This window comes from Vicugna pacos, chromosome 33 (genome assembly GCF_048564905.1).
Source record: "Vicugna pacos chromosome 33, VicPac4, whole genome shotgun sequence".
NCBI classification, from domain to species: Eukaryota; Metazoa; Chordata; class Mammalia; order Artiodactyla; family Camelidae; genus Vicugna; species Vicugna pacos.
In genome coordinates this window covers 9156912-9181028 of record NC_133019.1, presented here as the reverse complement: position 1 = coordinate 9181028, position 24117 = coordinate 9156912, and the positions used below count along the sequence as shown (strand labels likewise).

Here is a 24117-nt window from a genome sequence, read left to right as displayed (position 1 = left end):
GGCTTTACCCTCATCAGCTGTGTGCTCTCAGCAACATACTTGATGCCACCTTCCATCCCCCGTGCTCCGCTTGGAGAACAGGACAATAAAACCTCTCCTGCTGCTCTCCTGAGGGCTTAACGATGTGCTTCTGCGTCAGGTGCTTTAGCTCAGGGTTTGGCACACAGCACGCCTCAGCGACGGTGCCCGTTAGCTGCCGTCTCCTGAATGCGCATCGGGCCAGGGTGCACCCTCCCAGGGCCTGCGAGGCTCCCAGACCCAGGTGCTCATGGCTTCTTCTCCTCGCTGGACCCTTCCAGAGCCCCTCTGCACTCGCTTCATGGACTTCGTGTGTAAGAACCGCCAGCAGTGCCTGTTCCACTCCATGGTGTGTGACGGCATCGTCCAGTGCCGCGACGGCTCAGATGAGGATGTGGCATTCGCTGGCTGCTGTGAGTGGGGAGGGGGTGGTCGCTCTCGGGCCCTGGGGAATCCAAGGGGGTGGGCCACCTTGGTCTGGTTTATAGGTCTCTGTTGAGTGTCCAGTCTTGCCTCTTCTAAGGAAGACTCACGTTTGCTGCTTCAGAAGCATGCGTGTCAGCTCTTGGTGTCTGGATAAAAGAGAGGACAAAGGACGACCGAGATCTTGGCTCGGGTGTCACCTTCTTCCATAGACGCCCCGTCCCTGAGTGGCCCCTTCCCTTGCTCCAGTGTCTTCACTGCACTGAGGTCCCCTGCGCACACTGATCTTGCAGCCCGTCTCCCCCGGCTGGAACGGTCGTCACACGTGGGCCGGTCTGTGTCTTGTTCGCCGCTGCAGCCCCGCCCCCCAAACTGCCCTGCGCGTGGCGGGTACTTGTGTTAGTTCTCCCGGGCCACCACAGCGGGCACCCACAGGCCGGGGGCCTTAAACAACAGACATGTGTTTTCTCGTTTCTGGAGCCTGGGAGTCCGAGGCCACACATCGGCAGGGTCGCTTTGCGCTGAGGCCTCTCTCCCTGGCCTGGCGGTGGCTGTCCTCTCCTTGTGACCTCACATGGTCTTCCTGCTGCTCCTCTCTGGGCCCAACTTTACCTTCCTTGTCTGGACACCGGTCCTGTTAGATGGGGCTCCACCCTCATGACCTTATTTCAGTGGAATTAACCCTTTAAAGGCCTCTTCCCCAAATGCCACCACATGCTGAGTTGCCAAGGCCAGGCCTTCAGCTGATTTCTGCTTTCGAGGACCCCGTCGGCCGGCCAGTCTCTCGGGGGAGGCCGTCTGTTCTCTCCTCTGGTTTACAAACAGTGTCGCTACTTTGAACTCTTCAGGACGGAAGTCACCTGGATTTTGCGATGTTTGCTCCTTCTGTAGCCCAAGGCCCCGAGTTCCACACGGTGTGTGATGAGTTCAGTTTCCAGTGTCAGAACGGAGTGTGCATCAGTTTGATCTGGAAGTGCGACGGGATGGACGACTGTGGCGATGACTCTGATGAGGCCAGCTGTGGTAAGGAGACCGCGCTCTGCCTGCGCTCAGTCCCATCTTCGGTTCCATGGCGCCTATGGTTCAGGGGGGCGTTCGGCCCCCTCCCACGCTGGCTTGACCTTCTCCCTCCTCAGCCGTGGCTCCTGCCTGCTCTTGAGTCTGCATGAGAGGAATTGAGTCTTGAAGCAGAAACCTGCCCCCTAGCAGGTGTCGGGGTGGGGGGTTCTTCCATTTCCATTTCTTTCCCTTGTTGGGAAGTTCACATTATGTATAAGGAATACGGTAGGAGAATTATGCTAAGAATTTTGGAGTGCTCCCCCCTCCCCACTAATGGTTACAGAGGCCACGAGGAAATAGAGTCACTGTCACCCTCCGGTTATCATCACTAGTTAGGTCTTCCCTTTGGTCATGTGTCAGGATGGAAACTCAGGCATTGTTTGCAAGCTGTAGAAACGCGGGTCAGGGAACATGGTTTGGGATCCAGGAGGGCAGGCTTTGGTCGAGTTCGTGGATATGGCTTTTGTCTCCCACTGGGTCCCAGAAGCTGCCCGATCTTTCTCTGGGAGCGTCACGTGGGCTGCCCCGGGACTCTGGGGCGTGTCCCCGGAGCTTTGTGTTTACACCCGGGCAGGTCAGACGACCGACCAGCCATGTGGTTTGTCTCCCCAGAAAACCCCACGGAGGCCCCAAACTGCTCCCACTACTTCCAGTTCCAGTGTGAGAATGGCCGCTGCATCCCCAGCAGGTGGAAGTGTGACCGGGAGGACGACTGCGGGGACTGGTCTGACGAGGAGGACTGCGGAGGTGAGGGTCCCGGGCCAGCCCGGCAGCTGGAACACACTGGAGTCTTCCCACCGTCCCCACGGCATTCAGCGAGTCTCCAGTGCCTGGCTTAGGTGGTGATTTGGGCTAGGGGGTAATTCTGAGTGAGTTTTACCCCCCTCCCATTGGGAAATCAGTGCAGTTGGTCCCTCCTGTCCCCAGGGGCCTGCTTTCCAGGGCACAGGGGCTCCTCCGAGTGAGTGTGGTCTGCAGACGTGCAGACCTGCAGCTCCCTGTTAGAAGTGCCATCTTTGATTCCATCGGACGCCTCCCGCGGGGTCTGTATTTTGACAGGGTCTCTGGGTGATGTGTGTTGTGCTACATTTACATGTGCGTGACACGTGCCAGGGGCACACCTTTCCTTTCTGGTGTTCTCCTCTCTGAGCCGCCTCTCGGGGTGGTGGTGCTGGAGTTAACCACAGCAGTGTTTGGCCTCGGTAGGCCTTCTCCCACCCGCCCTCTGCATTCTGAGTCTCCTTTCTTCCCCCAGCCTGCGTGAGACCCTGTGAAAGCAAACTCATCTAGGTATTGGCCCCAATCCAATATCACAGTAAAGTGAGTCTGCCTCAGAAAAGGGGAAGGAATGCTGTCTGTTCTGACGCCCCCTCATACATGACTTTTAGATGAGCCGCTGTCCAGAGCTGGGCCTGACGCTGGCCTCCCCCAGCTGGCGCCGCTAACCCTGGGACGTGCGTACTGGGGTTTGGTCAAATTTTGGTCTGAGATCCGCGATGCTCCTTGTAACATCTTGGGTTTCCTTGCTTGGTGTTTTCCCCAGATTCACATATCCTTCCCTCCCCTACGCCCGGGCCCTCCACGTGTCTGCCCAATTACTTCCGCTGCAGCAGCGGGGCCTGTGTGATGGACAGCTGGGTGTGCGACGGGTACCGAGACTGCGCAGACGGCTCGGACGAGGAAGCCTGCCCCTCCCCCGGTGAGTGCCGGCGCCGGCCCTGCCCCGTGGCACCTGCTTTATGGAGAGGACCTTTGGGTCCTGCCCTCTGGGACCCCGCTCTGTGGCCAGACCGCTTCTCACCCCCAGAGCAGGGAGACCCCTGGGAACTCAGAACTGCGTGTCTCTCACTGCCGTCTGGTCTTCCTGCAAGAGAAGGCCGGCCACCCTGCTTTCCTCCCCGGCTTTCGCTGCCTCTCCTTTGCTTCCTCCCCACAGGAAGTTACAGTGGGAATTACAGGGAGGTGTCTCTGTGTGTATTACACTCTCGGGGGACAGAGCCCAAGTCTGCTGGCTGGTTGGCTGGCATCCTGCTAAACGAAGGGTAAGCACTGCCATCTAGTGGCCGGACGCAGGGAGGCACGTGGAGGTCTGCGCAGTGGCCATTGCTGGAGCTGCAGTAACTGGGGAGACCCCGCCAGGGCACGCCCTTAACCCCCGGTAGAGCTGTCCCCTTTCTGCAGCAGGTTTGCATTTCAAACTCAGTTATAATAAGACAGTAGATGATCATTTGCTGTGGTTTCCGTAACTTTTTTTTAGCAAACCTCTAAGTCAGCAGTCTGATTTTTCTCCTTTAAGACTGCTTCCATCCCATCTCTTCCCTGTTTAAAATCGCCACTGGTTTCCTTGTGTCCTTTTGTCCAGAGGACAAACCCTAACCCTTGAGTCCTACTTTCAAGGTCCTGTTTGAGCTGCCCCTTCTCGCCTGCCTTTGCTTCTCTCTTCTGCCAAGCGGGGCTCCTCACGCACCCTGGACAGACCTGCTTCTTCTCGGCTTAGATGCCCCCAGCAGGCTGTTATCAGAACCCTCTGCAAACATCAGCTGTTGTAAGCGCTGTTCCCTTTCCCCGTCTCACCGACCAGGAGATGGACTTAGAGGGTTTGGAGACTTCATCTGTGCTCCTGCAAGTACACGGCGTAGAGTCAGGCTCAAACCCAAGTCCTGGTTCCTCTGAGCGTGGCCTTCTTTTTATTCACCGCTCTTTTAGTTTTTAATAACATTTCCCCTAATTAGAAAGGGGGCACATGTTTATTACAGAAAATTTAGAAAATAAAAAAGAGGTGTAATAAAAATTTTAATTTCCTTTTCTTTCATTTCCCAGGGAAACCGCTTTCACATTTCTGGATATCGCCTAGTTAATATGTTTCCGCTTCATTGATTTCTTTATTTTTTTTTTATAAATTTGGAATAATACTATCTATAGCTTTATATCCTGCCTTGAGAAATTTGAGGACGTTATTCCGCTGTCACCAAACACCTCTTGGGGAATCCAAAGCCATTTTGATTTGTATTTTTTATAGGTAACCTGTTCTAACTCTGGAAGCTTGTAGAGTCTTCCTTTTGATGCCAGTGTTTTAAATTTTCACAGTGGTGTACTTTGTTGTGGGTCCCATTCCATCCAGTGTTGTGGACACTGATGGGCTCTTTCATACTGGAAATTTATTTATTTTAGTTTTGGAAATGTTTCTTGAAATATCCCATTAATATCTTCTTCTCTGTTTTCTTTTTCTTCCTGGAACTCTTGTCGTTTATACATGAGATCCTCTGATCTGGTCCTCTTACTTTTTTAAAACTTAAAAAAAATTTTTTTCTTTCATCTTTTACTTTTGCTACTTTCTGAACGATTTGCTCAACTCTGTCTTCCAACGCTTTAGCTAAGTTTTCCATTTCAGTTACTGTGGTTTTAACTGTTATAGCATTACAATTTTTAGTACTGTTCCTTTTTTGTGACATCTGGTTGTTTTTTTCACAGATAAATGTCTATTCTTTCTTTCTGAGTATATCAAAGGTATTTATTTTTGAAGTTTCCTCTTACAAAGTCGCTGTTTCCTCCAGATTTCCTTTTCTGGGGGGGAAAGAAGGGGCAGCATTGGTTTCTGTTTTTCATGTCACAGGTTTTCCTCAGAGAATCCTGGGTTGCTTCTTGTGTTTAAGGGACTTTAAAACGCTAAGAAGTTCTGCGCACATGGGTGGGTGTGTTAGCCTGGAGTCTCATGGTTGGGCTCTTTGTCTCTGAAAGTGATCAGTTTCCCTAGAGAAGATTTTTATAATCTCTGGCCTGGAGAGTAAGGGTCTCACTGCCAGGGTTCTTGAGGAAGATGGCAAGGACCTTCACATTCAGCAATCTTTAGTTTTGGGGGTTTTTTTTGTTTTTTTCCTTAATTTTAAAATTTATTTATTTATTTTATTGAAGTACAGTCAGTTACAATTTGTCAATTTCTGGTGTGCAGCATAATGTCCCAGTCATGCATATATATACATATGTTTGTTTTCATATTCTTTTTCATTAAAGGTTAGTATAAGATATTGAATACAGTTCCCTGTGCTGTACGGAAGAAATCTATTTTTAATCTATATAGTGGTTATCATTTGCAAATGTCAAACTCCCAAATTTTCCTTTCCTCCCCACTTTCCCCAATAACCATAAGATTGTTTACTATGCCTGCAAGTTTGTTTCTGTTTTGTAGATGAGTGCATTAGTGTTTTTTTTCTTTTTCTTTTTTTAGATTCCACATATGAGTGGAATATGGTATTTTTCTTTCTCTTTCTGGTTTACTTCACTTAGAATAATGATCTCCGGGTCCAACCATGCTGCTGCAAATGGCATTATTTTATTCTTTTTATGGCTGAGTAGTATTCCACTGCATAAATATACCACAGCTTTTTTATCCAGTCATCTGTCAATGGCCATTTAGGTCAGCAACCTTTAGGTTTAATCCTGCCTTTTCAGTACAGTATTCTTGTTTGTTCACACCCCCCCCATCTTCTTTCGCGTGGTGGAAGGGCAGTCATCTCGTAGGGAGGGTAGGGGAGGACTGTAGGATTCCAGCTGCTGCTTTGGCACCTCTCGGTCAGTCCCTTGTGTAACCGTGCCCTCTTCTCTCCCAGCTAAGGGACACCATTGCCCAGCTTCTTGAGGGTTCTGTGGTGTTGCCCCTGTTCTTAGCTCTCTCCCCAGACAGTTTAGGGTAGAGTACAGCCTACTCTGGAATCATTAGTCACTCGCCCCCTTCTGTCTTCTCCTTCCAGCTTCCAAAGTTTGGTAGCTTCCCTCTCCTTCAGTGGGGTCCTGTGAGGGAGCCCGGGGAGATGGCTGCGTCTCGTCCGTCCATCTGCTGTCTTAGCCGGAGCTCACGTCTCTTGTTGGGTCCCCATCGTAATTCCTAAAGCACCGAAATCTCCAGTGCACCGAATTGGTTGCTGTTGCTGTCCAGCCCTGTCGGTGCTAACAAGGGAACTTCGAATTTCTCTTCTCCAGCCAATGTCACTGCTGCCTCCACGCCCACCCAGCTGGGGCGGTGTGACCGGTTTGAGTTCGAGTGCCGCCAGCCGAAGAAGTGTATCCCCAACTGGAGGCGCTGCGACGGCCACCGGGACTGCCAGGACGGCCAGGACGAGGCCAACTGTCGTGAGTCGTGGGCGGGGCACTGCCTCCTGGGGGGGACTTCCAGGGGGCGTGGTATCTCGTTGCCTGCGCTTTGTTTCTCGCGATAACAATACTGGTGTTACCTCCGTTTTAGAGACAGGAAGAGTACGCTTCAAAGAGGATCACCTAGTCAGTAGCAGATTGGGACATTTATTCAGTATTTCTGGTACAAAATGTGGTCTTTTCATCATGCCGCGTTGAGAGCTCTTAGAGGGTGGAATGCTCCAAAATGACAGAGAAATTAAATGAGGATTAGTGTAGAATTCTGCGCTGACGTTAAAAGAATGAACAAAGTGGCCCTTTGGGACATTGAAATAACAGGGCAGATTGATCCAACGCTTACCAAAATAATAGTACGAACATCTGAGCCAGTAAGTAACATCTAAGCCACAGTAAGAAGAACATTAAACATAATTAACAAAGAGGAAATGAAATAGGACCTTCCTCCTGGGCGAGATTAATTCATTCATGAGTATTCTTTCAGCACGTTTCCTTAGCCTGTTTCCAATAGACCTTTACATAAGAATGTTGCTTGGTTAAGGGTCTCAGAATCGAGACGTGCTCTGTCTACAGTATTCCTCAACCCATTAATCGGACAGCCCTGTCAACAAAGGAAATGAGATGAGTGTGACATGACTCTTCTTAGAGAAGCTGGTCCCCGAAGGCCACTGCTTTCCGTTCCAAGTGCCCGTGAATCATTTGTTTAATAATCAGTTTAAGAATTTTCAGAGATTAATGACACCTTTATTCCCAGTTTCTAAATCCTGTGTTTTCTTCCTTTTAAAATATATGTTTCATAAAGAAATTTCAAACACCCTCCAGTGTTACTGCTCAGCTGTTGTTTGATTATATCTTGCCACATTCTTACCAAGAGGAAGAATAATTCTGTTTGCGGATTTCCAAACAATCCCCTTCTGAGTGTAGAATCCTGTATGTTTCTTTGTAGTTTTTTATCACTATCTAAAATCGCATTTTTGTTTACTTGTTTGCTGTTTCTCTCAATAGAATGTAAGCTCTTTGAGGGTAGGTCCTGTGTTTAACACATCACCATATCTTTAGCATCTTGAGCAGTAGCTGATTCATGGTAGGTCCTCCATCAGTGTTCGGTGGATGGATGGGTGGATAGATGGATGATGAGAAGGTGAAGAGGTAGGTAGATGGAGGGATGAATTCTGTCTTAGGCTTCTGAGACTGTTCACTAGTGGTTCTCAAGCCTCTTCTAAGTATTCTAATGCAGTTTATGTAACCAAACCCTCACTTCAAGCTTCTCAAGGCAAACCAGTTTTGGCTCAGCAAATAACAGAACTACATAATACAATGATTTTCCAGGAGATGGGGGATTATGCTTTGTAAAAAAAAACTTCACAAGTGGTTTTGATATTTCCCTTCTCCCATTAAGAATGACCATATTAGAGAATTCTGCAAAAATAACTAAAGTCTGCCCCTCCATCCTAGAGACAGGCAGAGAAGTCTTAATCCTTCTTTCGTGTGGAAACTCATTAGTTGAGGGCAGTTGTTAGCGTATCTCGCTCCCACCTCCCACTCGCAATTCCCGTATCTTTCCGTCTTTAGGAGAAAAATCCCAGGATCCTTGACCCATCCTTCTTGCCTGTTGTTGTCATGAGAACGTTATCCACTTTCTCTGCCTACATCTCAGAGTGTGGTTTTTGGAAGTGGAGGCGGTGCTTCAGATGGGAAACGGGGTCACCTGTCCCTGTTCCAGAACACAGGTGCTCAGCACCGGCCACATCTGCTGCATCACCGTGGAGCTTAGAAATACTGCAAGTGCGCAGTGTCATGCTTCTGCCTCAGAAGGTTTGGGGCAGGTCTGAGGAACCTCTGGTTTTTGAAGTCCCCCCAGAAGACTGTGAAGAACCCATTGTGCAGATTTTCTGCCCTCAAATAACCACCATGGTTCACTGGCCTCTTCAGTCATTTCTTTCAGTGTCCTTGTAGTCACTGCATGGGACATTGTGGGTATGTTTGCAGGGGGCGGGCAGCAAAAGCTAGAAGGGGCTTGCTTCTTAGTCCCAGTGGGGAAATTAAAGTTTGAACTCAGGAAACCAGGGTAGAATCCTCAGTGTAAGATCTGGGAGAATGCAGGGGTTCAAGTGTGTGTTAGTTTTCTCCGGCCAGGATGACACAGTACCGCAAACTTCGTGCCCTGAAAGAGCGCACGTTTATTTCCTTACATTTCTGTAGGTCAGAAATGTGACCCACGTCTCACTGGCTGAAACCGAGGTGAAGTCAGGGCTGCTTGCTCGGGAGACCCCAGCGCAGAATCCGTTCCCTTTCGTTTTTCCAGCCTCCGGAGGCCTCCTTCCTCCATTTTCAAAGCTCACACCGTGCTGTCTCTCCGGTCCTTCTTTGGAATTCGCATCTTCATCTTTGACCACAGCTGGGGAAGGGTCTCTGCTTTTATGGGCCCAGGTGATCGGATTGGGTCCCTGCCTGGATGACCCATGCTAAAGTCCTAAGTCAAGGTCTCTCAGTCACATCTACAAAGTCCCTTTTGCCATGTAAGCTCATTGTCACGTGTTCCAGGGATTAGGACTTGGGCTGCTTTGTAGCGAAGACGCAAGAGCAATGTTAGGTCCTCTTCACCGGTGGGGTTGGGTTCCGATAGAACCTTCCTGTCCAGGCTGGGGCAGGCAGGTGTGGGTGCCTAGAATGAAGGCCCCAAGTGCTGACCTGGGCCTGGACCCGCCCACCTGGGGCAGCAGATTCATTTTCTGTAGCCACCTCCTCTTCTTTTTTAGGATCATTTGCAATCACATTGTCATTGCTTCCTTCTCAGAGCCCCTCATGTAGTTTAAGTCTACTTTCCGAACTGGAGAGAGCATCAGATTATAGTTTATAGCCAGTGAGTTGTGTAACTCTTAACTTACCAAGTGCTCTTTATTTGCATTTTTTCATTTTCTGTGAGATACGTTGCGGAGCTCTGCAGTTAAGGTACCACATACAGTAGACACGCCACTTACTCTTGTGATGCATCGTGTTGTCGTTTGTATCGCTCAAACCAGAAGTCAGAGTGTCTTTCTGGGCTGCAAATGCAATAACAGGAGCAGAATAACTAGGAGAAGTGGCGAGGAAGAGCTACGGTTTGTGGATGCCTGCTGTCAGCCGGGCATTACTCCAGGTTCTGGGTCTCAGTGGATCCTTGGGGACACAGTAGGGATGGGATTGTCCCCCCAGTTTCATGTAGGGGACCTGCGCTTGGGCACCACAAGCACAACTCAGAGATATTGCTGGTCTGTGCCAGAGCACCACTATACAGACAATATCACGATAAAGTGAGTCAAGCAAGTTTTTTTTTGTTTGTTTCCTGGTGCATATGAAAGTTACACTCACACAAAATTGTAGTCTGTTCAGTGTGCAATAGCATTAGGTCTAAAAAGCAATCTGCAGACCTTAATTTAAAAATATTGTATTGCTTGACACATTGTAACCTGACTGTATACTTAAATGAAAAAAAGTATTTTATTGCTAAAAAAAATGCTAAGCATAAGCATCAGCTAAGCCTTCAGCGAGTCGTAATTTTTTTTGCTGTAGTAACATCCGAAGATCATTGATCACAGGTCACCATAATAAGGTAATGATAACGGAAAGGTTTGAGATAGAGTGAGAATTACCAACGTGTGACACGGAAACACAAAGTGAGCAAATGCCGGGGGAAGGATGGCACAGGCGGACTTGCTTGATGCAAACCCTTTGATTTGTAAGAAACACATTGATCCGTGAGGCGCAGTAGAAGGAGGTGTGCCCGCAGCAGACGGTTGGCTCGAGCGCTCGGAGCAGGATTCACACCCTGGTTCGTTGACTCCCAGGCTCTGGCTCTTGCTGGAGGCGTGTCCCCGTGGTTGACAGCAGACGAGGGTCTTTGGAAGCAGAAGCGGATTAGTTCGCTTTTCCTAAGCGCAATCAGCCTTTGGTGACCGTGGCCCCCCACCCGTGTGCTGTGTTGCAGCCACGCGCGGCACCCTGATCTGCACGAGCCAGGAGTTCGGGTGTGAGGACGGCGAGGCCTGCATCGTGCTGTCCGAGCGCTGCGACGGCTTCCTGGACTGTTCGGACGAGAGTGACGAGCGGGCCTGCAGCGGTGAGTGCAGCCCCCCGAGGACCTGCCCGGGGAACCCCGAGGCAGAGCCCTTTGGAGCTTTCCCTTTGTCTGAAAGTGCAAAGCTTTTGCCCACTTTCTGGAGCACCAGATGGAGTGAGGCTTGTCCTGTGTCCGCATCCCACCTCCAGCTCGCCCTGGGTCTTGTATGATTCCTTTTTTTTTTTTCAGTGGGGGGAGGTAATTAAGTTTATTTATTTTCAGAGGAGGTCTGGGGGTTGAACCCGGGACCTCATGCATGCTAGGTAAGCACTCTACCCCTTGAGCTACACCCTGCCCCCCGGGAAAGGCGGGTCTTGGACTGGTTTCGGATGGACATCCCTCAGATGAGCCCGCAGTAGCCCTGCGAGCCTCAGGCTTTGGGGTGGAGTCAGCTCCATCCTTCTGTCCGGAGTGCGTTTAGTCCCCACCTTGGGCTGCTCTAACTGAGTGGCTCACAAACGACAGGATCATATTTCTCCCAGTTTTGGAGGCTGGAAAGTCTAAGATCAAAGCAGCAGCAGATTAGGGAGAGGAGGTAGCTCAGTGGTAGAGTGCCTGCCTAGTATGCACGAGGTCCCAGGTTCAATCCCCAGCACCTCCACTTAAAAAATAAGTAAATAAATATTACCTCTTTCCTCCTCCAAAAAAAGGAGCAGCAGATTCGGTGTCTGTGAGGGCCACCTGCCTGGTTCATAGACAGCGTCTTCTTCATGTCCTCACCTGGTGCATGGGGTGAGGGAGCTCTCTGTGGTCCCTCTGACAAGGACATTAATCTGTACTGTGAGGGCTCCATCCTTCGGACCTAGTGACCTCCCACGGGCCCCACCTCCTGATACCGTCACGCTGGGGCTGAGGTTTCAGCGTGTGGATTTCGTGGACACAAACGGTCGGGCTGCAGCACTAATGGGAACCTGCTGGCGACACTGCTTGGATTTGTAGCATTCTCTGTTGGGAAACAGACTCTAATCAGTGCAGACAAGGAGGTGAAATGCAAGGGAAAATATCATGATTGGAAATTTAGGAGACCTTGGGAAAGACTGTACAGGAAGGCTTGAACTTTTTTTTTCTGGAATGTCTTAAGGTGAGGATTGTGGCCTGACCATCTCGATCATAGCAGGTCTATCTGAAGTCAAGGAACCTCTTGGGTCCTTTGAAATCCAAGGATTTGTAAGAGACCACTTTCTCTTTTTCGCCTTTCTCTCTCTGTAGATGAATTAAATGTATACAAGATACAGAATCTTCAGTGGACAGCTGACTTCTCTGGGGATGTCACTTTGACCTGGACACGGCCGAAGAAGATGCCCACTGCTTCCTGCGTGTACGTCGTCTACTACAGGTGGGTCCCGTCTTTGCCCCCGGGAGGAGAAAATGATGTTCTTATTGCCACCGGATGTTCCGTAAACTCTGTGTGTGCCCAGAGCAGCTGTTTGTTGACTGGTTCAGACAGCTCAGCCTCCCCCTGCTGCTTTGATGTGACAGTGTCTTTTTTTCTGCTGGCCAGGGTGGTTGGAGAGAGCATGTGGAAGATGCTGGAGACCCACAGCAATAAAACGAACACTGTATTGAAAGTCCTGAAGCCGGACACCACGTACCAGGTTAAAGTCCAAGTCCAGTGTCTGAGCAAGATGCACAGCACCAACGACTTTGTGACTCTGAGGACTCCAGAAGGATGTAAGTGTTTGCAGGTACACGACCTTAGGTGGGATTTTCAGAGAGTTTCCCAGGATGCTTAGGAGTGTGGGAACATAACTCCACGTGCCTCCCATGTACAGAAGTTTTGTGGCTAAGTTTTATGGTCTCGGCTGAATTGTTGACTATTTATTCTCCTTATTATGTCACGTAATTTTTTTTATTTTCTTTTTTCAATATTCTTTTTTTGGGTGGGGATTAGATTTATTAATTTTTATTTGATGCAGTTACTGGGGATTGAACCCAGGACCTCGTGCGTGCTAGGCATGCACTCTACCACTGAACTGTACCCTCCCACCTACTCTTTTTTTTAAACACAATTTTTTTTTTTTTAAAATTGAAGCATAATTGGCCTACAACTATGTTAGTTCCAGGTGCACAGTATAGTGATTCGCTGTTTCTTTATACAATGATCAGACATACTGTTTTCCTACCTTAAGAAGTTAACTTCAGATTCTGCCCCCCACCGCCCTCTTTTGCATTTCTTACCTCGTTTCTGCCTCTGTCTTCTGTCTCTAAATATTTCCCGGTAGTTCGTACCTAGGAGATCATCTTCCTTAACGTATGAGGCACGTCTGAAGTATCACACATTTTAAGGAAATTTACCAAAACTCCTGTGTCGCAGAAAGTTCTCTCCTTCCTCCCCTCTTCACAGCAGTTGACAGCCAGTGACTGCTTGTTCCCATGATCTCTGCTCCCAAGGTCTGGTGAGCTTCTCATTGATAACTGGCATCAGAACCGTGTTCACAGTCGGATTTCAGTTGGAGATGTGAACGTGAACTCTTTATCTTAACGTGCACGCAGATGGTTACACATGAAGTATTTATAGTTATGTGTACACACTCAGGGAAGTATTCACGCATGCATTTCCTTGCTGAGAAGGCCCAGAAAATCTTCAGTAGCCACGGGCCACCCCCCAACACTCAGATATGGGTTTCTTTCTTTTTTTTTTTTTGAATTTTTTTTTGGAGGGGGTAATAGGTTTATTCATTTATTTATTTTTAGAGGAGGTACTGGGGATTGAACCCAGGACCTCATACATGCTTAGCATGCATTCTACTACTTGAGCTATACCCTCCCCCCTTTTGAAAAATTTTTTTCTTTCTTTTTTAAAATTTTTTTTAACATTTTTTATTGATTTATAATCATTTTACAATGTGTCAAATTCCAGTGTTCAGCACAATTTTTCAGTCATTCATGGACATATACACACTCATTGTCACATTTTCTTCTCTGTGATTTATCATAACATTTTGTGTATATTTCCCTGTGCTATACAGTGTAGTCTTGTTTATCTATTCTACAATTTTGAAATCCCAGTCTATCCCTTCCCACCCTCTACCCCCCTGGTAACCACAAGTCTGTATTCTCTCCTGGAGAATGTCATTCTAAGTGAAGTAAGCCAGAAAGAGAAAGAAAAATACCATATGAGATTGCTCATATGTGGAATCTGAAAAACAAAAACAAACAAACAAAAACAAAGCATAAAATTTTTTGTTTCTTTAAAAACATTTTTTTTTGTTTCTTTGTGAGCGGGTAGGTAATTAGGTTTATCTATTCATTTATTACTTTTGGTGGGGGGACCCGGGGATTGAACCCATAACCTCGTGCGTGTCAGACGTGCCCTCTCCCACTGCGCTACACCCTCCTCCTGTGTCTGCGTTTCTAATGCCATTCTTCAATAAAAGCAAACGAGGCTTCTTGAAGAAATGGTTGATTCCAGTCCTGGGGCAGGAAATCTGCAAGATGAGCCTGGAGCATCTGGTCTGACAGAGATGAAGGACGTGATACGCAAACACATAAGAACCTACGTGTTAGGACTGTGTGTTAAAACGTTTGTTCACTAGAGCCCTGGGGTGTCAGAGAATCAATGAAAGCCCCCCAGGGAAATTGAAATAGAGAGGTTTATTACTCCCGGGTCCTGGAGGGGGTCCTGCGTACCTCACAGGGCCGCACGGGAGGTCAGGGCAGCTTGCAGGCGGGGAGAGGGAGGCTGGGCCCGGGGCACACGCCTCTTTTAGGGCTTACGGGCGGAGGGCTTTGGAGTTCCTGGGTCAGGGCTGGGATTGGTCAGTTCAAACCAAAAAAGAGGGCTTTTGATAACTTGGGGGTCTTACCTAAGGAGCACACGAGGGGAGGGCCCCGGGAGGCCGGGAGACTGTTCCTCACCAGGGCCCTTGGAGAAGTCACGGTAGGACTTTGCACTTTCTTGTGACTCTGACTCTGCAGGCTGGGATCTAGGGCTTGCTTGGAAGCTGATGACAATTTAAAGCCCCCTCGGGCTGCTTGTTCAAACGAGATGAATGCTGAGGCTGCGATTTCATGGAGTAGTTCGGCCAAATCCTCGACACCAGGGACCTGTCTTTGCAACAGCGCATCTGTAGCTCTTCTTTCCACAGGCGGTAGCAGAGCGCCTGCCCGTGCCGGGAGTAGGTTAGATGTCGGAGGTTCGGAGGTGGAGGACACGCAGCTCCTGCCCTCAGAGGGCGTGCGGGCCACTGACTGTTGATGGACAGTCACTGTGTTCACTTGCCCGAGTGGCTGAGCGGGCTCAAACCACAGAACTGGGCTTCCTCACAGTTCCGGAGGCTGGGAGTCCAGGCTCATGGTGTCAGCAGGGTGGTTTCTGCCGATGCCTCTCTCCCTGGCTTGCACGGCCGTCTGCTCCCTGCGTCCTCACCTGGTCCTCCCTCTCTGTGTGTGTCTGCATCCTAATTTCTTACAGGGACACCCATCATACTGGGTTAAGGACCATGATCTCATTTTAACTTAATTCCCTTTCTTTAAGACCCTATTTCCAAATACACATTCGGAGGTACTGGGGGTTAGGACTTGAGCATCTGAATTTGGGGTTGGGGGTTCAACCTGTAGCATTCGTCTGCTGTGGATTAGCGATGTGAGTAACTGTTCTGCAGACAAAATGAAGTTTGTGTGTGGCTTCCAGCCTGGCTCTGAAGGCAGCCACAGAAAGGAAGCTGCAAAAGGGTCTGGGAAATGCCGGCACAGAGGTCATTAAGGAGCCTGCTCTGAAGGGGATCCCCTTCATTTGAATATAGGAGTCTGTGCTGTTAGAAAGTGAGTCTTATTTCTTCGTAGTCATGCCCATGGTTCTCTGGTTGTGGGAGAGTTCAAGGCCATAGACGCCATCCTGGGCAATTAAGTTCTCAGCATCCAAGGCCCAGGGTCAGTGGTGACTCAGCTTTTTCAAGTGATTCCATCCAGCAGCCCTCATGAGCCCCAAAGCTACGTCAGACTCACTAAGCCACGATCGGATGTGCGGACAGCATGCTTTGCATTCTGGAAGAGAGGAAAGGTGTTCTGCCCACGTGAACACCACGCTCACAGCCCTTTCTGGTGAATGGGTCCCACTGTTGGCTCCCAAGTCTGTCTCGTCCTTGTTTTGAGCTCAGGGAAATTCCTCCAGGCGACCAGTAGTATGCAGATGGATTTTAACCCCAAGTTGACTCTTTTCCAGTGCCAGACGCCCCTCAAAACCTCCAGCTGTCACTCCACCGGGAAGCGGAAGGTGTGATTGTGGGCCACTGGGCTCCTCCCGCCCACACCCACGGCCTCATTCGCGAGTACATTGTAAGTACCTTCCGGGAGTGCGTGTGGGTGAGCGGAGGGGATTTCTGGGTCCGGCAGGGCAGAAGCATGTTCTGTATGACGAGGACTTGATTTGGTGTCTCCTTATAAATAATCATCCATCCATTGGATCATTTTTCCTATCGCCTTCCTCTCCCTCTGCCTGCCTCCTGATAATCAGGTGTCAGGATGCCCAGACCTTGGCTGACCTATTGCTCACTTTTTTTTTTCCCTTCTCATTTCAGGTAGAATATAGCAGAAGTGGTTCCAAGATGTGGGCCTCCCAGAGGGTGGAGAGCAACTTTACGGAAATAAGGAACCTGCTGGTGAATGCTCAGTACACCGTAAGAGTGAGTGTTCGCCCGTGTTTCCGCCACCTGGGGGGTCTTGGAACGTGGGGAGATGGTTGTCCTCCCGTGAGATCGTGCTTGCCTTCACAAGATGCTTGTTCGTGGTCTGCCAGTTCCCCAGCCCCTCGCCCTGGGAGGTCATCCTTTCTTTCAGTCTCATAAACCAGTGCCACAGAGAACTTGAAACCCGGCTTCCCTGCCATAACCGAGCATGTAGGTATTCGGCGGGCATTCCAGCTGCTGCTCGTTTGGTACCCACCTCTTTTCTGTTCATCTTCAGCTGCAGCAAGATGCAGAGCTACGATGAGTGGCACCTATAAACTGATGTTGTGGAGCTCTTATGAAACATATTATCAATGTCTGTAGTAGAACAGAGACAGATTTTGTGCAAAGCGTCTTTTAAGACCATTAAGTGCACACGCAGACTCCCTCACGCTGATGGTCTCGTGGCTGCGTGCTCACGCGTATACATGGACGCACGTGCCCCCTCCACCCCTGCCCTCGAGAAGAACCCTGACACCTGTCCGTCACTAGAAATTTAGTCATTTCAGCGCTGTCACGATCCCCGTTCCCCAGGTTCCCTCCCGTGGTCTCTTTCCCTCTCTTGCTTCGGTGGCGGGGGTTTCTGACCATCTGGGAGCCCTCTGTATATACTTCCCTCCACCCTCGTTGCCAGAGCCTCACCCCGTTGGCTCACCCGGGAGTCTTGCCGTACGGTGGATTGCCTGTGTTTCGTACTAATTCGCGCTCTCGTTTGAAAGGTGGCTGCGGTGACGAGCCGTGGAATAGGCAACTGGAGCGATTCTAAATCCATCACCACCATAAAAGGACAAGGTAAAGGATTCTGGCATCTGCAGGTTTAGAGACGATAGAAACCCTTTTGAAAGGACTTTCAGTCTGACTGGGAAACAGAGAGGCATCAATCAGGAAGCTCACACACAGTCTTTCCCTCCACGACACACATGCCTTTCTGAGTGCCTGTGTACTGCTGTAGCCACGGAGTCTTTTCGGGTGACCGTTAAACATGTTCCTCTCTCCAGAAGTGAGCGTCTGTTACAGTAAAAACATACAAAGGGGTTTCCAATAGGCCGTCCCATGCCCGGCCCTTGTTCTCATGCACAGAGTCCAAAATAGAAGGAGTCCCGCCTTCCCAGCCAAGATAAAGATAACTTTGCTCACGTTCATTTAGGTGTTTTTAAGAGTGCGCCATGCTGACACTCACTCCCCAGTGGCGCTGACCAACGATGCCTGGGGGGTCATTTCTAGTGCCGGAGCTGCTCAGGGTGAGAGCTGATGGCCGGCCATCACAGGCCTCCGCATCCTCCAGCTCATCTCACTAGACCTCCGAACACTCTAAGACAGGATAAGGTTTGGAAGGAGGTTATGTCACTGGCCACACGATCAGTGAAGTGACAGAGGTGGAATTGGACCCTCGATCCTCCTGACTGCAGACTCTGTTCCCTGAACCCCTGTGCTAGCCAGGCAGCGGCTCCCCGTCCCACCCGTGTGCCTCCCCAGGGCAGGGTCTGCTCCGGTTTCCTCCACTCCATCACTGGTGCCAAGTAGGAGCCCCTGAAAGAGTGGATGAGCGAGTGAATGGAGCAACTGAATGAAGGCTCTGGTGCCCAGGGAGACAGACAGTGGCTCGTCCTCCAGCCTGGGTGTCCTGGTCTCAGTATTGGCACTTGAGGCTTTCGTTTCTGGCCATAACGGGTGTTAAAGCCGGAAGTGTCATGTGGAACAGGACTGGGGGCTTTTACTTTAACCCGAGCCTGGGAGAAATAGGCTCTGGGTCATGGAGAGTCACTATCTGGTTGCCTTTAAGACTTGGGGTCATTGAGGTCACGGCAGGCGGCAGCCACACTTGGTGAAGCCAGTCCTTGGAGCTGGACGCTGTGGGTATTGGAAAAGGTGCACTGAGTTCACACTCCCTTAGAGGTTTGATTGCAGTATTATTTTCCTCTATAAAATCACTCAGAACATACTGACCATACGTACTGAAAAGGAGGGACATTGGAAGGTCATCAGAAAAACAGGTAGCACCTTGAATTTGTTGTTGCAAGTCACAGCTGGTGGTTGCTTCTCTTAAACTCCTTGGATATGACATTGAGGCTGAACCTCAGTTCATGTGTGTTTTGGTTGGGGTACGTACCAAGGGCAGCTGTGTGCAGAGTGAGAAAGCAGGGTACAAAAACCACGGTGGCGTCACCCAGAAGCACCACCTTCAGTAGCGAACGCAGGGGATTAAGCATAAAAACAGTGAGAAAAGCCCCCAGTTTTTGAGTCCTGCTTGTGCAGAGCACCTGCTGGTCCTTTTACAAGAAGTGATCTCTTTTAATCCCTGTCAACCCTGTGAGTATTCTTATGCTCATCTTGTAGCTGAGGAACCTGGGACTTGGGGAGGGTTGTGATCTGTCTCCAGCCACCAGGACTGTAATTCAGGTCAGCTTTACGGCAGGACCTGAACTGTTTTGCTCTGAGTTGGCGCTTGAAAATCCTAACGTCCTTTCTCCTGGTTACTGTGTCTTCCTCAAGCCCACCTCATGGTTGGTTACCTGGAGAGGCTCGTCTGGATTTTGATACATCCCTGCCTCTTAACTGCTCCTTTGAGTCTCTCTTGCCTCGCCTGTGTAGGAGGCACATGTGCTGAGAGTGTAACATGCAAGCGGCCACTCAAACACTGTCTCCTGACCGTGTCCATCCATCACGCCCTCTCAGAGCACACCTGGCAGGCACTGGCAGGCTTCTTGTGGGTAGACCTTCAATACGACCAGCACGATGCTCTCCACTTGAACCGAGAGGGGTCTTTTCTCTCTGCTGCCCTTTTCTCTCCCCTCAGCTCGAGCTCTGGTCTCTTAAGAATGCCAGTGGCTTATCAGCTGTTTAATCTGCCATGGGTGGGACCTGATTGGAAAGGGAGAGAAAGGGAACGTTAGCTAAGTGTCGGGCGCTTGACACACATTATTTAGTATTCCCACCTCTGCGAAGTCAAGATGATCTCCGAGTAACCTGCCCTGGGGCACAGCTGCCCAGTGTCTCAGTAGGAATTTGAGCTCCAGTTTGCCAGACTCCAGAGCCCACGTTCTTTTCCATTTTGCCGCATGTACCTTTGCAAGTTGTGACCTGACGTTGTACCCTGCTGTCAACCTTCAAAAAAGGACTTGCGGCCACTGGGACTTTCTCGGTGCCAGTGAAGGTGGCTCTCACTGTGATCCCCGCAGCTTCAGAACCAGGCTGTGGCGGGGACCATGTGGGACGTTTCTGCTCGACCTAGTCAGCAGGCTAGTGATGGAGCCCAGACAGTGACGTGTTCACCAGGCAACTGTGGACCCAAGCTCAGCGTCAGGACGACAGTGGTGAAAGAGACAGATGACTGAAAACAGCCAAAGAAGTGCCCTTTCTTCCGCCACTGAAAGACGGCTTTGTCTTTGAGTTAAAAACTGTGAAGTTCTGCCTTCTTCCCTTTTCATTACATGGTTTCTCTTCTTGAATATCTTTTTTTTTTCAGTGATTCCACCGCCGAACATTCGTATTGACAGCTATGGCGAAAATTCTCTCAGCTTTACCCTGACCATGGATAGTGACATCAAGGTAATGTTGACACACGACACCGGGGCTGCTGGGGTGGGGCTTTACCTCGCACGGGAACCGATCCGGCCGAGGACACGAAAATTGAGAAAAATGAATGACTCGATCCAGGGAAGCTGAAATCCCACAGCTCAGTTGGTTCTTTCCCCCATGAAGAGCAACTCGAGTCTTCACATGTAATTATTCTGCCTCAGCCTGGTGCCTGTTTTTTTTTCCTTTTAAACCATATAATTAAATGGTTCACAGCTATAGTGCAAATAAAGAGTTGGTGTTAACAGAATATGTACGCCCTGTAATTTTCAGCTTTATTGGATTTCCTGGGGCTGAGCGCTGGTGCAGCGGCTCCCACCGTGAAAGAGAGCCTTGGGAGACAGAGTCAGACACCTTGGAAGCATACCCACCCAATAGCCTCCTCTTCCAGCACCACCGTCCCTTCCACCCGGCCCATCTGCAGAGCCAGCTTCATAATTATCTGTGTCCCCGTGGTCTCTCCAGTAGAGACCCACCTTCCATCCCTCCCTGTCTGTGACACTGTGGCGGGACTAACAGCCTTCAGAGTCCCTGTGCCATTTACTGAATTATAATTTGGTGTCATGCTCTTGGCTTCAGTGACAGTTGATGCCGGAAACGGCCTTGCATGGACATAGTATTTGGTCTTGAAGACATTTTGATTTTGTGTGTTGTCCAATACTTTTGAAGACCTTTAGATCAAATCCTTCTGTGAGTTCAGGATGTGGAAAAAGTGGTCTTTCCTGACTCGTGGGTATATTCGCTCCTGTTAGACAGTGAGATCTAACCAAGTCCCTTTTGTATTGACCTCTCGGCCTTGACTGCAAGGACCACCTGAGCTAAGATTTACCCTTAATTACCATAATCTGATTACCTTTTCAACTTTTCTTCTTTCTGCCTGTTTTAATGGATTCTGGTCCTTTTATCTTGCATTAACTTTTTTCTCTCATTGAATCTGTAAATTGTAAAGGGTCTCACGCTTGTTTTTTAGAAGTAGAGGGAGTGTAACTAAATATTTAATGGTAGCACAAAATGGAACTGGGTTAAGGATCAAAGGACCCAGGCTGTTCCTTGTAAGAAGAGAGATACCTGGGGAACAACAGAAAAAGGCTGCCCTTCGAGTCTCGTGTGCTCTGTGAGTGTGTACTGTCCGTGTAACCTGGTGCTTGGCTCTTGGCAGGTGAATGGCTATGTGGTGAACCTCTTCTGGGCATTCAATGCCCATAAACAGGAGAAGAAAACGATGACCTTCCGAGGGAGTGTACTGTCACACAAAGGTAGCGTCCCAGAGCTGGGCGGTGTGTAAGCCGGAAGGAGGGCGGCTTGTGCAGGGCTGCCGGGAACGGAGCGGGAGGGGGTCTCCTCTGCTGCCCTTCTCAATGGACGGGTGCTTGTCCATTGAGGATGCTGTCAGGGACTCCTGAGTCCAGGTGAAGAATGCACTGATGGTTCCCCAAACCCCCTTCTAACTTAGGGACTCTTCATGAAAGTCAAAGGCTTGAGACTTGAAAAAAAAAAAATCCAGATTAACCCTCTGCAGATGAGTTTGGCCTCCCACAAGCTTAGTTACCCTTCTCTCTTTTTTTTGGTCTGGTTCGCTCCTCCTCTGCGGATACAAGGTAGCACAGGGCTGGTGCATAATTGGTGATCAGTCAGTGTTTATGGAACGAATGGTCATCTGGGCGAAGGAAGGAAGGAAGGAAGGGGCTCCAGTTCCTCTTGTATCTGTGCAAATAGTGAGTCTCAGTTAAAATTCTCATATCTGAAAATGGGCTAAAGGAAAGGTTTTTAATTTATTCTCAAAACCTTCAGTGGCCAGGGCTGCCTGTGGATGTTGAGGAAGGCATGGAAACTGAAGTTGCCTAAGGAGGTCGTGCAAGAGTGAAAGAAACACTGAGCGCTTACTGCATGCAGGCGTTTCCCTGGGCGCTCTGAATGTGGTGCTTTCCCATAACACCCCAAAATAATGCTGCAGGAGGTGCTCGCTTTTTGGATGAGAAAAGAAGGTCCGGGAATGGAATGATTCCCTCAGAAGGTGGCAGAGCCAGGATTGGAATCCGCATCTCGTTAATTCCAAAGGCTGGTGTCTCACTGCCTCACTGCTTCATCCATAGGGATTGGCAGAGTCGGGAGCTGAAGTCTTACCAGCCGTTGCCAGAAACACATTAAGGGCTCGCTCCGTGCAAAGCGTCTGCTGAGCACTTACGAGCATTTTCTTTTTCGTTCCCTGCAACAGTCAGTTGCTGTAAGCGCTGTTCCCTTTCCCTGTCTCGCCGACCAGGAGACGGACTTAGAGAGTTTGGCGACTTCATCTGTGCTCCTGCAACTGCACGGCGTAGACTCAGGCTCCAACCCAAGTCCTGATTCCTCTGAGCGTGGCCTTCTTTTTGTTCACTGCTCTTTTAGTTTTTAATAACATCTCCCCCAATTAGAAAGGGGGCACACGCCTATTACAGAAAATCTAAAAAACAAAAAACGGTATAATAAAAATTTTAATTTCCTGTTATTTCACTTCCCAGAGAAACCACTTTTACATTTTTTGGATCTCTCCTAGTTACTATGGTTCTGCTTCACTGATTTCTTTTTTATAAATTTGGAATAATGCTATATATAGTTTTATATTCTGCCTTTTTCACTTAACACAAATAACAGAATTTTCTAGTCTCATTCTATATTTTGAGAAACAACTTTTAGTGGCCATGTAATAGTTCATGGATGGCACATGAAGGCACATAAAAGTTCATGGATGCGCAGTTATTGCCTCTTTGCTGGGCAGTCAGATTATGTACACTTTTTTCTACTGAGACAAATACTGACAGACATCCTGGTTGCGCAGATTTTGCAGTCCCTCTTGTTTAGCTGGATTTAAGGTTATGGAGAATTTCAAGACTCACACACAAGGCCAAGTGGCTCTCCAGGAGTGTGGTCCCAATTTATATCCCCAAATGGTGAGCTTTACAACAATTCCCCAGTGCCTACGCTGTGTGTTACTTGTAGTCATTAATAAATAACACTGAGTGAATTTGTTAAACAATAAAAATCGTACAGCATGTGGGATTCACTTAAGTTGAGAGATTACATTTAAAAGACTAGGCTGTGCGTGTAAAGACTGTATTCTTGACTGCTGCCCCAGCCCCCTGCCCCTGTTTTTTCAGTCGGCAACCTGACAGCTCATACACCCTACGAGATTTCTGCTTGGGCCAAGACCGACCTGGGGGATAGCCCTTTGGCATTCCAGCATGTCACCACCAGAGGGGTCCGCCCACCCGCCCCAAGCCTCAAAGCCAAGGCCATCAATCAGACGGCGGTGGAATGCACCTGGACTGGCCCCAGGAATGTGGTAAGTCGGCCAGGATGACCCGTGCAGAGGAGGGACGGACGCTCCCCGGGTGCTAGGCCGCCCGCCATCTCTAGGACTTTGCTCTCTGTTGCTGCTGCTTTTTTTTTCTCACCCCATCACCCTAAACACAAGCTACCCTCCTGGTCCGTTCTGGGTTTCCTTCCTGAGGCCCCTGACAGCCCAGCCCCAGCGCACCTTTCTGCAGCCTGGCCTGGCCTCTGAGAGAGAGAGTCCCTGCTGTGTGCTGTTGCATAGACCGAGCACGAGGAGGGGGTCAGTCGTGAGCTCGGAAGGCACCTTGGGTTTGGTGACAAGTCAGCTGCAGTGACAGTGACTAGCCCCGCCCCACCTGTGGGGTCCCCCGCCTGCGAGGTGGCTTCTGTGCCCCACGTCCACCCCACACCATTCCTTCCAGGGGCCCGGCTGCACCTGTAGGTGGGTCCTTTGTTTTTCACTGTTTTGCCTGCATTTTGATTCACTCGGATTGGGTTTGTGCTGCTTTTTGGGTCTGGTTTTTAGTTCCCACCCTCCCCAGGGTGCACCTTCCCAAGGCTGCTTCCACCCTCCTCCCGCCTCTGCACCGAGGCTCCCCCGGAGGCCTCCCCGCTCCCTGCGCTGAGCAGTCAAGTCCTGCCCTCTTCCGCTTCATCTCGGTCCCTGACGAACTCCTACGTATTTATAGCTGGTGCTGCACAGCATCACGTCGCCCTGGATACCGAGCATCCTGTTTCATGTCGTCTGTCTACACTTATCTCCCTCACTGGTTTGTAAGCTCTTGAAGGGCAAGTTTGTTTTCTAAGTTTCCCAAATGG

At 49.6% G+C, this 24117-nt stretch overlaps 1 protein-coding gene across 1 annotated transcript in view; it reads left to right on the top strand.

Moving 5' to 3' along the window:
* Window positions 1-24117, top strand: part of SORL1 (sortilin related receptor 1) — a 147895-nt gene that overhangs the window by 106612 nt on the left and 17166 nt on the right. Inside the window, exons 28-41 of the mRNA XM_072954152.1 lie at window positions 300-431; window positions 1333-1464; window positions 2113-2247; window positions 3044-3199; window positions 6478-6627; window positions 10613-10744; window positions 11954-12080; window positions 12246-12415; window positions 15909-16021; window positions 16264-16368; window positions 17130-17202; window positions 19877-19959; window positions 21146-21242; window positions 23121-23305. Coding sequence (XP_072810253.1) covers window positions 300-431; window positions 1333-1464; window positions 2113-2247; window positions 3044-3199; window positions 6478-6627; window positions 10613-10744; window positions 11954-12080; window positions 12246-12415; window positions 15909-16021; window positions 16264-16368; window positions 17130-17202; window positions 19877-19959; window positions 21146-21242; window positions 23121-23305 — 1790 coding nt within the window. The remainder of the gene's footprint in view (window positions 1-299; window positions 432-1332; window positions 1465-2112; window positions 2248-3043; window positions 3200-6477; window positions 6628-10612; window positions 10745-11953; window positions 12081-12245; window positions 12416-15908; window positions 16022-16263; window positions 16369-17129; window positions 17203-19876; window positions 19960-21145; window positions 21243-23120; window positions 23306-24117) is intronic.